We start from the raw sequence: 14,929 nt of genomic DNA on the forward strand, positions 1-14,929 counted from the left end.
ACACCATGGGCTGCTGTGGCTTCCTGGGTCAGCTGCCACAGCTGTCAATCTGTCCGGGACTTGCCCAGATGGACTTACCTCTCAAGTGTTAACTATGTTCAGCATGTCTCAGAATTTTAAATTAATAGTTAATAAGGAAGGAATTTTGAGATAGGTTCTTACTATGTATATAACCCTGTCTGACATGGCTGACTGACCCCCCTTTTGTTTTTCACAAGACAGGGTGTGCCTTGGCCTTGAACTCACCTTGAACTCACCTTGAACTCAGGTACATCCACCTGTCTCTGCCTCCAGAGTATTTGGATTAAAAGCTGCTTATTTTATTTATTTCCCTAGAAAAGAAATTTTCATGCAACAAAATCTACAAACAATTTTTTTTTAAATTTATTTCCTACGTCACGGTCTTCTTTCAAAGGTCCCTTTTTTATCCCAAGATTATAAGGAAAAACTTTTTTTTTCCTCTTAGTATAAAGAAAGCTTTGAAGAAGAAAATATCTCTGGCATTTGGTTACACATCTACAGGACGATTGGCCAATTCCCAAATCTCTATCACCCATAAAAGTTAGGGGATCTGTGGATCCCTCACGGTCCCTCTGGAGCAGCTCCCTCTAAGACCACTCTGGGAGGGTTAACATGGGAGGTGGGAGGAGAAAGTCTGACTTGACCAAGGAAATCCTCCTGGGTCAGATATCCCAGCTGCCAGGGCCCCGCCTGGTCATACAGGAAGGGGAGGTGAGGGAAGGGCCAGCTTTCTCCTCTGAGACTTGGAGGAAGGCTCATTTCTCATTAGGATCCAGCACATAAGCTAGGTCACTGTTTTGTGTTGTGTGTTGTGTGTTGTGTGTGTGTGTGTGTGTGTGTGTGTGTGTGTGTGTGTGTGTGTGTGTCTCGGAGGGAAGGAGAGGAGGGTAGAGGGTGGGGCATGGGGCACCACACCTGGGCCAGAAAGCGAGCTTCGTAGAGATTTAAGTTCAGTTTTCACTGAACCTATGCCCCATCTGGCATGCTGAGAGCTGACTGCCTTGTACTCAAGGCAGTGGGAGGTCTTGACTGACACTTCCCTGTCCATCTCTGCTGGAGGCTCTGAGGCAGGATGCCGTCCATCCCGAGAGGCACACAGAGGTAAGGTGGCTCTGAGTGGCCAGCATAGGGCGTAGCACTTGTCTTCCTTCTAGAATAGTTCAAGAAGTTGGCAAAATATGTTGACGGTATTTGTCTTTGAAAGGAAGTTGGCTTGGATTTGGGGAATTAGTGCTAATGTTTCTTTGAAATCAATCTTTTTAGATTTTATTTCAACCTTTTAATGTTTGTCATGCCGAGGATTAAACTCAGGGATTTGCCCTTCAGTTTGTGGTGGAAGCAAGCACTTGGCCATAGAATTATACCTCAGGCCCAATTTCACTTGGGACAGGAGAGCATTTTGGAGTTTGGGAAGCCCATGAGAAAGCTGCACCCCAGTGCAGAGGTATCAGAATTACCTGGATTATTTAGGCTGAACCTTTTGGTGGGGGATAGGCATTGGGATAAGAGACTTACTGGCTTGGTTCAGTCACTTTGGTCCTGCCCCATGGTTAAGTCCCTGTGTTTATAAGAATGTCGGGGCTCTGAGGTCCTGACAGAGCTGCCCTCCCTCGTTCACAACCATAGAGAGAAGGTTGGTCTCTGCCCTGAAGTATCTACCCTCCCCTTCTCATGGGTATTGTTGGAATATTGTAAAGAATAGGCTCAGAGGTTTCCTGGTTAGTGACAGTTAAGGCACACGTCTGTAAACTTCAGGGCTGCCCTTAGCTTAGGGGCACTCCATACCAGCCAGGTTGCTGCTGTCTCTTGGGCCCCTAGTCTGATGGTGGAAAGCCTGTTGAAAACCTGTGCTTCTACAGTGATGATCTCAAGAGAAGTCTCCCTCAGGGACAGAGATGCCCAGAGGGGCCTGTGTGACCTTGTGAACGGGAGGTCGATGTGGCCATGGAGTCTGTGCGTCCCTGTGGTCAGCTGTCACTTAAGGCCAGCTACTGGATCCCAGTCTGGAGGCTGGCATTGCAGAGGGGTGGGTAAAGTAAGGAAGCTTGGGTACAGTTTGCTGGTGTCCACCATGTCGGCCACGTGTAGGAGAGGTGGGAACTGAGGCTGAGTGTGGTGGCATGTCCGTTGTATGACAATTTTTTCCTGGGGAGGCGAAACTTACATTATCTGCTCATCCCAGTAGGGAGCCCAAGAGAGACCAAAGTATAGATACCACTAAATTCTAATGTGGTGAACAGTGAGTTTTATTGGGGTTACTTGTGGGGATGTGGGTGAGGGGTTACTTAAAGGAGCAGAAATGATTCAAAGTTAGTCGAATCACCAAAGCCCACCCCAGCATTGGCAACAGAGCTGGGAACCTGGAACACATTGCACAACCCCCAGGTGACTCAACAAGTTGGAGACTGTCCTTTTCAGGTGCCTCAGTTGCTCTAAACCTCTTCCGGGTGGTTGTTTTGGTCTCAGTCTTAAAGACTGAGGGAGACACATCTTTTATTGCTTACCCTGGTGGTGGCAGGGGCGTGTGTCTATTGAATCTTCTCAGTTTCAGGGACTTCCGAAGGCAGTTTGAGTCGTTTACCTTCCGGCAGAAGGAGCTTTCCCACAAGATGGTATGTTTTATTCTCTGAGGAAGCCTTTACAGGACAATGCCTTTAATCCCAGTCCTGAGGCCGCATAAGCAGGAAGATCTCTCATGAATTCAAAGCTAGCCACGGCTACTAGTGAGATCCAGCTTCAATAATGAAGCAGCCAAGCAAATAAATGAAAGTACCAGCTGAGTGTGCTGGTGTATACCTTTAATCTCAGCACTTGGGAGGCAGAAGTAGGCAGATGGCTCTGATTTTGAAACCAGCCTGGACTATGTAGCAACTGTAAGGCAACTTTGGTTACTTTGTGGATTCTTTCTTCCACCCTTGCAACCCCCTGACACCAGAGAGGAGAGAAAAAGGGATAGAGGGGAAAGGGGGCGACGTTATCATTAGACTGCTGCTCCCTGGTGATCAGGGGCACTGAGTTCCTTGGCGCAGGCAAGCTTGATATTCGGGGTCAGGATCTCTACATTTCTTCTTGCTTCTTCCTTATGCATGACTACTTAAGAAACCACGAACAACCCCTCACGGGGCCATAGCATGTATATAACCCCTGAAAAGTCCCCAGAATCCCAAAGGTTGCAGAGTTGCTGAAACAATTGCAGCTGGCAAAACCATGCCTCTGCCAGAGCATGAGGCAAATGACAGTCAGCTGCTGTGGACAGTCTGACGCTGCCCCGTATCCCACACCTGGGATTAATATGAAAACATTCTTATAATATTTCTATGTCTTTTTAAAGAAACCAAAATTCTCGTCACAAGCAGTTTTTCAGGACATCCAGAGCTGCAGAGAGACGTCTCAAAAAACAAACAAAAGCAAGCAAACAAACAAACATGGAGGAAGGGAGGAAGTACTGAGGCCAGTTTTCTGCCCATGGAGGGACCTCTATTGTTGACAGATGTCCCTTACCTTTTATGGGGCATATTGACTGGACACTCCCTGGGAAGGGTTCTCTCTGTCAGGCATCCAAAAAAAAAAATAAATAAAAGCCTGCCTCATTATTCAAACAAACCCTGGAGTCTAATGACCCGTTCCCAATTAGACGATATCCTATTTTGTTTGGGGAGGTCACCTGACATGTTGTAGACCTTTGTCCATAGAACCTGACTGGCTGGGAGCTAGGTGACCCCCTCTACCAGGGTGTAGCCAGGTCTAGGGAATAGCAAGGGACATGAAAGAGAACCCATTGTGACAGGAGTGGCAATCTGTGGAGTTTCCATGTCATTTGTGGACCAACCAACCACTTGATGCAAGAAACTAACAGAAAGACGATTTTAGAAACTGTTAGTATGCTTCACCGTCTGCCTGCCTACCTTTTGGAAGGTGTTTATGTGTGGCACACGACTCTCTGATCCGGGGACAGCCGTCCTTCTGGATCACTGGCTAGTGATACGTGCTCTGCTCTGAGTTTCCAGGTGGTTCCTGGGTTGGACTCACCTCCTATATTGGTAGGTATAGGGCAAGTTAGCCATTGACTAGTACGGCAGGAGGCCCTGGGGCTGACAGTTTGTCCCCTAGGATTGTACCCGATAGGCTGAGGGTAGAGAAGAGGTAACAGATGGGAGAGCAGAGGTCTGGGCACCTGGGAAGGAGTATGGCGCACATTTTTTACAAGTAGCTTTGCTTCCTGGTTTGGGAGCCCTGGAGCTTGACTTGATATTCGGACTGTCTCTGTAAAGGCTCATTCCTGGCAATCCACAGGGCAGATGGTTAGCGTGTGCTGAAACTTTATGAATCTGAGAGGAGGCAGTAAAAGGCAGCGTGCTCAAGGAAGGATTTTTACCTGGAAGAACAAAAGGATGTCTGGGGAAGAGAAGAAGGTTAGCTGCTGTTTGGCCATGTTTGGCACTGTTCTTATCAGGTGGGGTTCTTTTTTTTTTTTGGAGCTGGGGACCGAACCCAGGGCCTTGCGCTTCCTAGGTAAGCGCTCTACCACTGAGCTAAATCCCCAGCCCCTCAGGTGGGGTTCTTACTCTAACTACAGAAGACTGTAAACTGGCCAGCCCTCTGCAGACACTTCCCCAGAGAGTGCTAACCACAGTGACATGAGAAGCTCTTGACTCGGTCAGGATTGGGAAGACTCATGCGCTCTAACTCAGTGCACGTCTTCAGGAGAGGCCCTACAATGTCACTTCCGTCTTCTGTTTTCCAATCTCCTTTATATCAACACGGCTTAGCATTCTACATCTTCAGTCTCATCTGAAGGCCTCTAGGAGAACACTGGCTCCCACATGGTTAGGAGGAGGGTCTTATTGCCCACCCCCACAGTGACACAGTTTCTATAACAAGGCCACACCTTCTCCTACAAGGCCACACCTTCTCCTACAAGGCCACACCTTCTCCTACAAGGCCACACCTTCTAATAGTGCCACTCCCTGGGCCAAGTATATTCCATCACAGGGTACCGATGGGTTTTATGCTGCACATCATTATGAGATGCCCACATGTACCATGGCTTGTGCCTTTGGGATCTACACCATGAGTGGGGAAGCCAGGAGACAAATGTGGTAGCTTTAGCCATGTGCGTTTTGAAGGCGAATGCAGGTACGTGTTTCATCTGCAATGGTAACGAAAGCTAGCAGATCTAAATAAGTACCAGAGAAGCTAGGACAGAAAACTAGTGTTGACAATGTGGTTAGAGGAACTAGGACCTGTGGGATGACATCCACCACCTCCCCGGGTGGAGCTTCGTGAAGCCCTGCTTCTTCATATCCATGCCTACAGTACCTTTCTGGCCTGTGGGATGTATTGCCTTACTAGGTCCTGCTTTGTATGCAAACTCAGCCTGGGATGGTTTGGCTCTGTTCTCCTCCCTTCTGACCTAGGCCAGGATGGGGGCTGAGAAAAAGGCAAGAAAGTTGGGAGTAAGAGGTCTTTCATAAACTGATGGGTTATGACAAGCAATTTTATAAAGCAGTATGGCATCTTTTTAAAAAATATTTATTTATTTATTTATTTATTTATTTATTTATTTTTTATGAGTACACTGTAGCTGTCTTCAGCTGCATCAGAAGAGGGCATCAGATCCCATTACAGATGGTTGTGAGCCACCCTGTGGTTGCTGGGATTTGAATTCAGGACCTCTGGAAGAGCAGTCAGTGCTCGTAACCACTGAGCCATCTATCCATCCCGCAGTACAGCATCTTACATACTGTTTTCAGGGAGGAATTGGAGGCTATCATATAATGGGATGAGGTCAGCAAGAACTAATCAAGCCACGCTGTACAAAGGGAGCACAGGGCACCTCAAGAACACCAAGTGCCACAGGCCAGCACTCAGTGACATTGAGACTGACTACTGCCCTCAAGGAGGGGAAAAATCAAGTTCCCAGGATCTGAAACAGAAATTACCCCAAGGTCCTCGCCTCGGGCCATCTTAAGCCTTGCCAAGCATGTTCTGGCTTTAGATAAGGGTCTACACCTCTAAGTTAACCAGCATGGCCCTAAACATTTCCCACCTTCTCCAAACAGAAGTTTGGATTCACAACTGGGCTTCAGTGGGGCTTCACATATAGGTAAGAGGTAAGTGGTGTTACAGAGTCCCTCCTTGCTGGCTACCATGGGTCTGCTCTGAAAGAATGCATTGGTGGAGAGGTGGTCAGGCTGTCCTCGGATGGTCGATGACACTTGTTTGTTCTGTACGTAGTAACTGTAACCAAGCACAAGCTATAGTCTCTCAGGTTGAGCATCCAAGACTCACATAGTCTTCAGCAAAGTCAAAGGAGGGTACCCAGGCCCAGACAGGTGTCGGACAGAGCTCTCAGAGAGCTATAATCCCAATCTATTCAGTTGTCCACTTAAACTGTGGGAACTGTCTGTTCTTATGTCACCTGCTGTGTGGGGCACTGTCATCTAGGAAGAGTTCCAGCCTTTCCCAATATCCTTCAAAATGTCCTCTCAGGGCTTATCAGGGAGTGAAAAAAAAAAGCCCCTCGTGATTATGTTTCTGGGAAATCAACGAGCCAGCAGGCTTCTTGGAGGTTGGGGAGCAGGTAACTCCTCACACAGCACAGGCTGCTCTCAGGAAAACTAGACCCATTCATGACAGAGGTGAATTACACTCTGAGATTGTGTAAGGGGGCAGGAGAACAACCCAAACCCAAGGTGTCTGAGGCCAGGGGACTGTAGGGGACAATTCTGGAAAGTTGGCTTCCTTAAAAAACACAGAAATAGTATAAGAATATGTTCTCGTTTTAATCCCAGATGTGGCATGCGGGGCCGCTTCAGGCTGTCCTCAGCAGCTGACTCCGATTTGCCTCGTGCTCTGGCGTAGGCATGGTTTTGCCCGCTGCAGACCGTTTCTGCAATCGTGTGACGTCTGGAATTCTGGGCGTTTTTCAAAGGGTCTATAGCTCCTAAAGCCTCATAGGTGGGGTTGGTGGTTGGTGGTCATTCCGGGGGCATTGTTTGCAGTTTGTTAGTAGCTGTGCTCAACGAAGAAACAAGAAGAAATTAGCTTCACAGATCTCTCTTTGCTCTCTATTCTCTTTCCTCCCTATCTAGTTATAGGGGTGAAATGGGGGGTGTGGGGGTGGAGAAAGGGTGGAAAAAGGAAGAAACCACAAAGTAGCAAAGACCAGCTACAAGCAGAGAAGAAACAAGAAGGAAATTAGAGTCGTAGATTTCTATCTCTCTCCCTCCTCTCTCTCTCTCTCTGTCTCTCTCTCTCTGTCTGTCTCTCTTCTTTCTTTCTTTCTTTCTTTCTTTCTTTCTTTCTTTCTTTCTCTTTTCTTTCTTATCTAGTGATGGGGACAGGGAACAGGGTTGGGGATAAAGTGTGGGGAAGAAGAACTCACAAAAGTAGCAAAGGCCAGCTACAAGGAAGACGTGGTTTTCTAATGCTCTACTACATGTCGAGGGTGCCCTCAGCCAGAGTGGCTGTGCCTCATGTGGTGACTCTGCATTGTGGGTTAACAGCCTATGAATTAGGCAGCTGCACATGCCTGCCCCCCAGGCAGCTCTGGCACTGGGTCATGCCTTTTACTATGGCTTGACTTGAGGCAGGGACAGCTGCAAAGCAGCAGGAAATCCTGATAGGCTTCTGCTTTTTGGCTTCAGCAGGTGAAATGCCAGCACACTCCTCTGTCTCGGGATGGGGATGTCTCCTGGCCAGCCAGCTGCCTGGTGTAGCCCTTCCTCACGCTGGGAGGCTTAAACAAGAGCAGTTCTTTTCAGTACTTTGGAAGCTAGAGTCTGTGAGAATGGTATGTGTGTGTGTATGTGTGTGTGTGTGTGTGTGTGTGTGTGTGTGTGTGTGTGTGAGAGAGAGAGAGAGAGAGAGAGAGAGAGAGAGAATATGTAAGTGTCTGTGTGTTAATGTGTTGTGTCTGTGTGTTAATGTGTTGTGTCTGTGTGTAAGTACATGAGTGTGGATGTGCTGTGTGAGTGCGTATGAGCATGTGTGTGTGTGTTCATGTGTGCATTCTTGGATCTGGATCTCTCCTGGGCTTGAAGACAGCATCTCTCTTTGTCCTCACAGGGTGGGGTCAGGTGTGGAGAGGAAGCAAACTTGGTGCATGTTTTCTCATCAGGACCCCAATCCTCAATGTTCCTGTTAGTGTCCTTAATATAGGACGCTCTCACATCCAAGGCCAATTCAAACTGTTTCTCTATTGGGGGGTGGGGCCATAGCACATACATCTACTCTTCAGTCTTCCCTCGGCAGCTCAGAGGCTTGCGAGGGCTTGTAAGCCCCCAGCCCTAGGTGCTCCAGGTTCTGCGACGAGCAGGCCTGGCTCACCCTGCTCTGGACTATCACAAGGCTCCTTGCTGAGCGGTTGTGGGACTGTGTATCCAAGTGGCACTAAGCAGGTATTGCCCACAGGTCCTTCCAGGTGCTACTCTTGTTCCTGGTGCTGGCTGTGCTCCTGTTGGTTGGTTTTCTGCGTGTGGATTTCAGACTGCTTACACCGTAAGTCCTGTGCTCTGGGAGGCTGTGCTCACCCCCTGCAGCCCCTCTGGGAGTCTGTGCTCAGGCCCTGTAGCACCAAGCACAGTACCAGGAACCCCCGTCCTGCCTGCTTTTAGGACACTAGCACTCACTCACTTTCCTTCTAAGATTCATTGTCCCCTCGGGGGGAGAGGGGTAAGCTATGCTTGCCCTGGGCCTGTCTCCTGTGATGATAAGCCCACTGGGAAGGCTTCTTAGGAGGCTCTAGGAAGCAGGCCTGACCTGGCCAGCCTGGGCTAAGAAGGGAACCAAGAAGAACAGGGTCTACAGTAGGAGGCTTGGGAAGGCTACCTCCTGGCCTACAAAGATGGCATAGCTTCTAGCATGACTTCCAGGTGGCGAGGTCATGGGTGCTCTGTTGTCACCAGACCCCAGAACATTCTCTCCCCCTGCTCCCAAGACTACGTCATCTAGGGGGTGGCCAGCTGTGTCTACTTGCACAACCAACTATCTCCCACGTCAGGGTTTTCCAGTATTCTGGGCGGGGTTTAGTTTCTCCTCCTTCCTGTCTCCTCTGTCAAGATCCTTGTCAATCTTACTGGTTTACATTAAGACAGGAAGATGCCCGGTGACGCAGGTCATCTGTCCCAGCATATCTTTTGCTGGCTGACCTTGGCTGAGACCATAGAGTTCCTGCCACACAGGGTTCCGTGGGAGACAGACAACAGATTTGGGGGATTAGGGGGATGCTTGGACTCTGGGGTATCCCATGTCTGGCATGGGAACTGAAAGTACAACTGTTGAGGACATCTCGCTATGAGGGGAAATTGTATCTGTCGCAGAGAATTCCCCAGGACGGGAAGATTACAGAGTGGGGGCTGGGGGCTGGGGGCTGGGCTGGGGACCCAGCACTGGGTGACGGTGAGAGGAAACGGTATAGGGACCTCAGGTTGAGGGGTACTCCTTGAAGGGTGCTGTTGAAGGCGTGTGGCTTCTTTACTGATGACACATTCTCTCTACTAGTACGTTCAGGGACAAGGCCCAGGAACCGCCAGTCACCAACATCATGTTCCTCAAGACGCACAAGACGGCCAGCAGTACAATACTCAACATCCTCTACCGCTTTTCCGAGTCTCACAACCTATCCACGGCGTTGCCCGAGGGTTCCAGAGTCCACCTGGGCTACCCCTGGCTTTTTGTGACCCGGTATGTAGAGGGCCTGAAGCAGGACGGTCGCCTGCAACACCATTTCAACATCATGTGCAACCACCTTCGGTTCAACTTCGGTGAGGTGCGGAACGGGGAGGTGGGGAAAGGGGGGTGGGGTGGGCTAGAGCTGCCTCGCTTGGGACTGTGGGTGTAGCTATGGTGCTCCCAGGGGGTGGAGTTAGCGCGGGGTGTGTGAATCTAGAAGTTTGACGTTGGAGAGGTTGGAAAGGCCTGCCCATAGACCCAGCCAAGCCACTCTCTTTAGGCTGCCAGTGGTTTGTAATTGCTCTTGGCATGAGACACCTAGCCCCAAGGCTGTCTTCCTGAGGCCGTCCCAACTCTCTCTCACATCTCTCAATTTCTGGTTCTGGAAGAACATACCCGGCTTTTGTTGCCCCTCAACCGTGGCTCCTGCTCCTTCGGTGTAGGAATGAGGCTCCAGCTCTGTGCGGGGATTGGAGGGGGCTGTGGATCTGGGGATAGGTGGGAGGAGGGGCTGCGTGGGCAGCTGCGCGCGCAGTCCGCCCAACATGGGACTCTCGGCATTTTTAGCCCCACCCACTTCTTCTTAAGCAGGTGCAGAAAGTCATGCCCAAAGACACTTTCTACTTCTCCATCCTCCGGAACCCGGTTTTCCAGTTGGAGTCTTCCTTCATCTACTATAAGAACTATGCACCTGCCTTCCAGAGAGCCAAGAGCCTGAATGAATTCCTGGCAGACCCGTGGAGGTACTACAATGACAGTGTGGACCTGAAAAATGTCTATGCAAAGAACAACATGTGGTTTGATTTCGGCTTTGACAACAACGCCCCAGCTGACGTGGACTATGTTCGCAAGTGCCTTGCAAAGGTGGAGCAGCGATTCCATCTGGTGCTCATCGCAGACTACTTTGACGAGTCTATGGTGTTGCTGCGCAGGAGGCTGCGCTGGCAGCTGGATGACATCGCGTCCTTCAAGCTGAACGTGCGCAGCCAGAGTACCATCTCTCACCTGACGCCCGAGAGCCAGGAGCGTGTCAAACACTGGTGCGCGCTGGACTGGCACCTCTACGAGCATTTCAACCGCACCTTTTGGGCTCAGCTGCATGCAGAGCTGAGCCCACGGCAGCTCACAGAAGAGCTAGAGCAACTGCGGGCGAAGCAGCGTGAGCTCACCACCCTGTGTCTTCAGGATCCCGAGTCCAAGAACGTGACTCACATAGATGACCTGAACCTGCGCCCTTACCAGAGCGGAAAGGCTAAGATTCTGGGCTACAACCTTAGGCATGGTCTGGACAACACTACACTGCGTATCTGTCAGAGGATGGCGATGCCGGAGCTCCAGCACATGGCCCATTTGTACTCGCTGCAGTTTCCCAACAAGACACCCAAGGACATCTCGTTCCTGAAAGAGTAGGGGTTCGGCTAAGTGACCCTTTCTCCCGCGTCTGCCTCTCCGAAGTGAAGAACGAGGAGAAACTGTGACGAGACCCACCCACCTCCAGCTTCGAGGAGAGGGCCTTACACCTAAGACATCAGGCACAGCCGTTCCATAGCTGAATCCAGCCGTTGTAGAGACATGTCCTGGACAGGCACGAATGCTAGAGCCCTTAAATTATCTGTTCGTAGAGCCAGACTAAGCAGCTATTCAGCTACGGGAGCACCAGAGCTTAGGTAGTGAGCCCGTGAATCCAGGAAGAGACCCAGAAGCGTTCCCTGGGGTTTTCTAGCCACATGAATTCAGCACTGGTGACATCGCCACGCCTGTGTAGCGCGCAGAGGCAGTAGTTTAGAGGTGGGACTGGGAGAGGCAACCTTCCATTTTATGAAGAACGGGGCAGACTGAGGTTGTTGGTTAACCTGAGCACAGGCTTTGTAGCTTCCTGCTGAAGGAATTGAAGGAAGGAGGAAGTGCCTGACTTGCCAGAGGTGCTCAGCGGGATACCTTTGGTTGCCTTGGAAACCATATTGTATATACTCTCAGGGATCACCTTTTGGGTGCCTCTCTTAGTCATTCATGGAGAGAGACTAAGTACCTAGCACCCAGCTCTGGCAGGATAAGGTACCTGGTTACCTGGGGTACCTAAATCAGGATGCCCGAGGTGTTGGGAAAGAAGCCACTGTCACATATTCGGCCTAGAGTTTCGGCCTGAGCCTTGCTGGCAGAGTTTGGGTGGAGTTTTTTCTTCTGTGTCTGTCGGCCCAGCTCTGGGCAAGACAGCCCATGTGCCTTTGGACATCAAACATTTTAAGAAAAGTAATTGTCAAAAAAAAAAAAAAAAAGAGTAATTGCGGGTGAGTTTAGAGATGGTACAATGAGTTTGTCAATCTAAAAGGACATTGTAAATTGAAAATTGACTCTCCCAAACTAAACAGAGATAGTAAAAAAAATGCCAGGTACGCTGGCTCAGACCTTTAATCCTAACACTGGGGAGGCAGAAGCAAACAGATTTCTGAGTTTGAGGCCAGCCTGGACTACCTAGTGAGTTCCAGGATAGCCAGGCTACAAAGCAAGATCCTGTCTCAAAACAAAAGAGAAAGCTACCAACAAACAAACTAACTAAAACCCCAACCAAACAAAAATCCAAACCACTGAACTTAAGACAAATTACTCTTAATAACGTGGGTCCACTGGAAGAGAAGTGAGAGAAGACCCCAAAGACTAAGCATAAAGGAGATTTATGTGCCCTAGAGGGGACAGAGGATTTGGATAACAGACCAAGGCAGGAGATAGAGGGAGAGGAAGAAGGGGAAGGGAACAAGGGGGAGGGGTTGGGGGTATTTGTCCCAGAGTGGGACAAAGGACTGCTTCTGGATAGCGAGAAGACAGATGTGGCCCACAGGAAAATGGCAGTTTATAAAGGAAGAGTGGGAACCCTGTGTTAGGATGAGTGTTTAATTTTAATTGTGCATGTCAATCAGGTGAGCCACAGGGGGCTTTTGATTGCTGGCCTTCAATACTTTGGTGGCTAGACCTTGGTGGTCAGCCTCAGGAAGAGGAAGTGGCCAAATGACCTTGGTGGTGAGCTGTGGGGATGCACTCTGATGGTTGTTAGCGAGGCAGAGAGGATGCAGAAGAGCAAGGCCTGCCTGAGCTATGCTCGCTCGCCATGCCGGAAGGGACTTAGCCTCTGGGCCGTCTCTCCAGCTCCTCAGCTAGAGCTTTTCATTCCTCCTATCCTTCCTTTTTCCTTTTTCTTTTTGTCAGTTCTGGAGGTTGAATCCAGGACCTCAAGTGTGCTAGGCAAGTGATGCAACACTAAGCCATGTCCCCAACCCTGAAACCTTAATGTCTAGGAAAGACTCAGGAACAAAGCAATTCTCTCTCTCTCTCTCTCTCTCTCTCTCTCTCTCTCTCTCTCTCACACACACACACAGACACACACAGATACACACACACAGACACAGACACACACACAGACACACACAGACACACACACAGACACACACAGACACACACAGACACACACAGACACAGACACACACAGACACACACACACAGACACACACAGACACAGACACAGACACACACACACAGACACACACAGACACACACAGACACACACAGACACACACAGACACACACACACACACACACACACACACACACACACACACACACACACACACTTAAAGGATCTCTGTATGTAGCTCTGGCTGTCCTGGAAATTGCTCTGTAGACCAGACTCTCCTCAAACTCAGAGATCCAGTTGCCTCTGCCTCTCAAGAGCTGGTGTCACCACTGCTGGCTCATAACTAAATCTTATTGATTGGTTAGTAGGAATTACCATTAGTATTGTTTATTTCCCTTTTATTAGGAGAATACAAATATTTTAAATCCCAGCTAACTGTACTATAGGAAACTTTAAATATTTATTTAATAAAGAAACGCCTGCCTTTGAAGGTATAAAATATCATGAATGTTATTTTTGGAAACTGACGTCTTTCGTATAATTTGATTAAGAATTAACTTAAGAATGTTAGATGTCGGGGTTGGGGATTTAGGTCAGTGGTAGAGCGCTTGCCTAGCAAGCGCAAGGGTTCGGTCCCCAGCTCCAAAAAAAAAAAAAAAAAAAAGAAAAAAAAAGAGAAGAATGTTAGATGTCTGTATTACTTGGCTTTTTGTTGTTGTTGTGCTATGGTGGAGCGCTGACTGAACTTGTTGGAGGAAGGTTTTATTTGGCTGATGCTTCCATGTTCTAGGCCATCACCGAGGGCAGCCCAGGCACGAGGAGCTCGAAGTGCAAACCATAGAGGGATCTTACTTTTGGCCATGATTTTGTGTTTCCTGACTTGCTGTTTTCTTTTCTTTTTAAGATTTATTTATCATATATAAGTACACTGTAGCTGACAGGGCATCAGATCTCATTACAGATGGTTGTGAGCCACCATGTGGTTGCCGGGATTTGAACTTAGGACCTCTGGAAGAGCAATCAGTGCTCTTAACCACTGAGCCATCTCTCCAGACCTCCATTACCTTTCTTATACGACCCTGGGCTCACCTTCCTAAGGATGATACTGCCCACAGTGAACTGGGCCTTTTACATCAATTAGCAATCAAGATTGTCTTTTGTTGTTGAGAAATACCCAAAAGACTCAGTCACTCATCTATGAAATAAAGGGCTAATGTCAGACCATTTACTAAAGTGGACAGAGCTGAAGGAACCTATTGTTTGGTGATCCACAAGACTAATATAGTCTACAACCAGATAGATCTCAGTCACAAAGCTTTCTTGTTGCTTCTCCGAATATTTTCCCCCGAAGTCTCTGATTTGATGGTCGGAAGGAAAGTATGTTTAACCAGTGGTTGTGAGTTCCCTTTCCAAGTGAGGATTGGATGAGGAGGTGAAGGTGGGAACCAGGAAGGTAGATCACTTTTCGTTTTACAATCTCCTGGGGTGTTTGAACTTCTAAATTAAACCTGCAAGCTTTAATTGAAACATAACTGTTGACTGATAAACCAAAAGAAAAGAAAACCATTTCTAGGAGTTCATCTCGCAGCAGGTAAAATATTACTACAAGACAATTTTCTTTAGCTGGAGGAGCCCAGCTATCGTGGGACAAACTAGGGCAAAGGTAAGCTTCCCGTGAAGAAGAACCTGTGCCAGACACTTCTGGCAAAACAAACTCTGCCTGAATACTTTGAATTCCCAGGCGGGGCTTTTGGGATTTTCTTTGGTTTTGGAGATAGACAAAATTCTAAAGCTTGAAAAGATGGCTCCCCTTTCCAGGGCCTCTGT

General features: G+C 48.7%; 1 protein-coding gene across 1 annotated transcript; it reads left to right on the forward strand.

Moving 5' to 3' along the window:
• Window positions 1-903: 903 nt before the first annotated feature.
• Window positions 904-13,596, forward strand: Gal3st2 (galactose-3-O-sulfotransferase 2). The gene is given in 4 exon segments (NM_001427292.1): window positions 904-1,122; window positions 8,437-8,523; window positions 9,535-9,793; window positions 10,288-13,596. Coding segments are annotated over 4 exon segments (1,194 nt in total). The 5' UTR covers window positions 904-1,093; the 3' UTR covers window positions 11,107-13,596.
• The last annotated feature ends 1,333 nt before the right edge of the window (window positions 13,597-14,929 follow it).

The sequence above is a fragment of the Rattus norvegicus genome, chromosome 9 (genome assembly GCF_036323735.1).
Source record: "Rattus norvegicus strain BN/NHsdMcwi chromosome 9, GRCr8, whole genome shotgun sequence".
In the NCBI taxonomy this organism is placed as follows: Eukaryota; Metazoa; Chordata; class Mammalia; order Rodentia; family Muridae; genus Rattus; species Rattus norvegicus.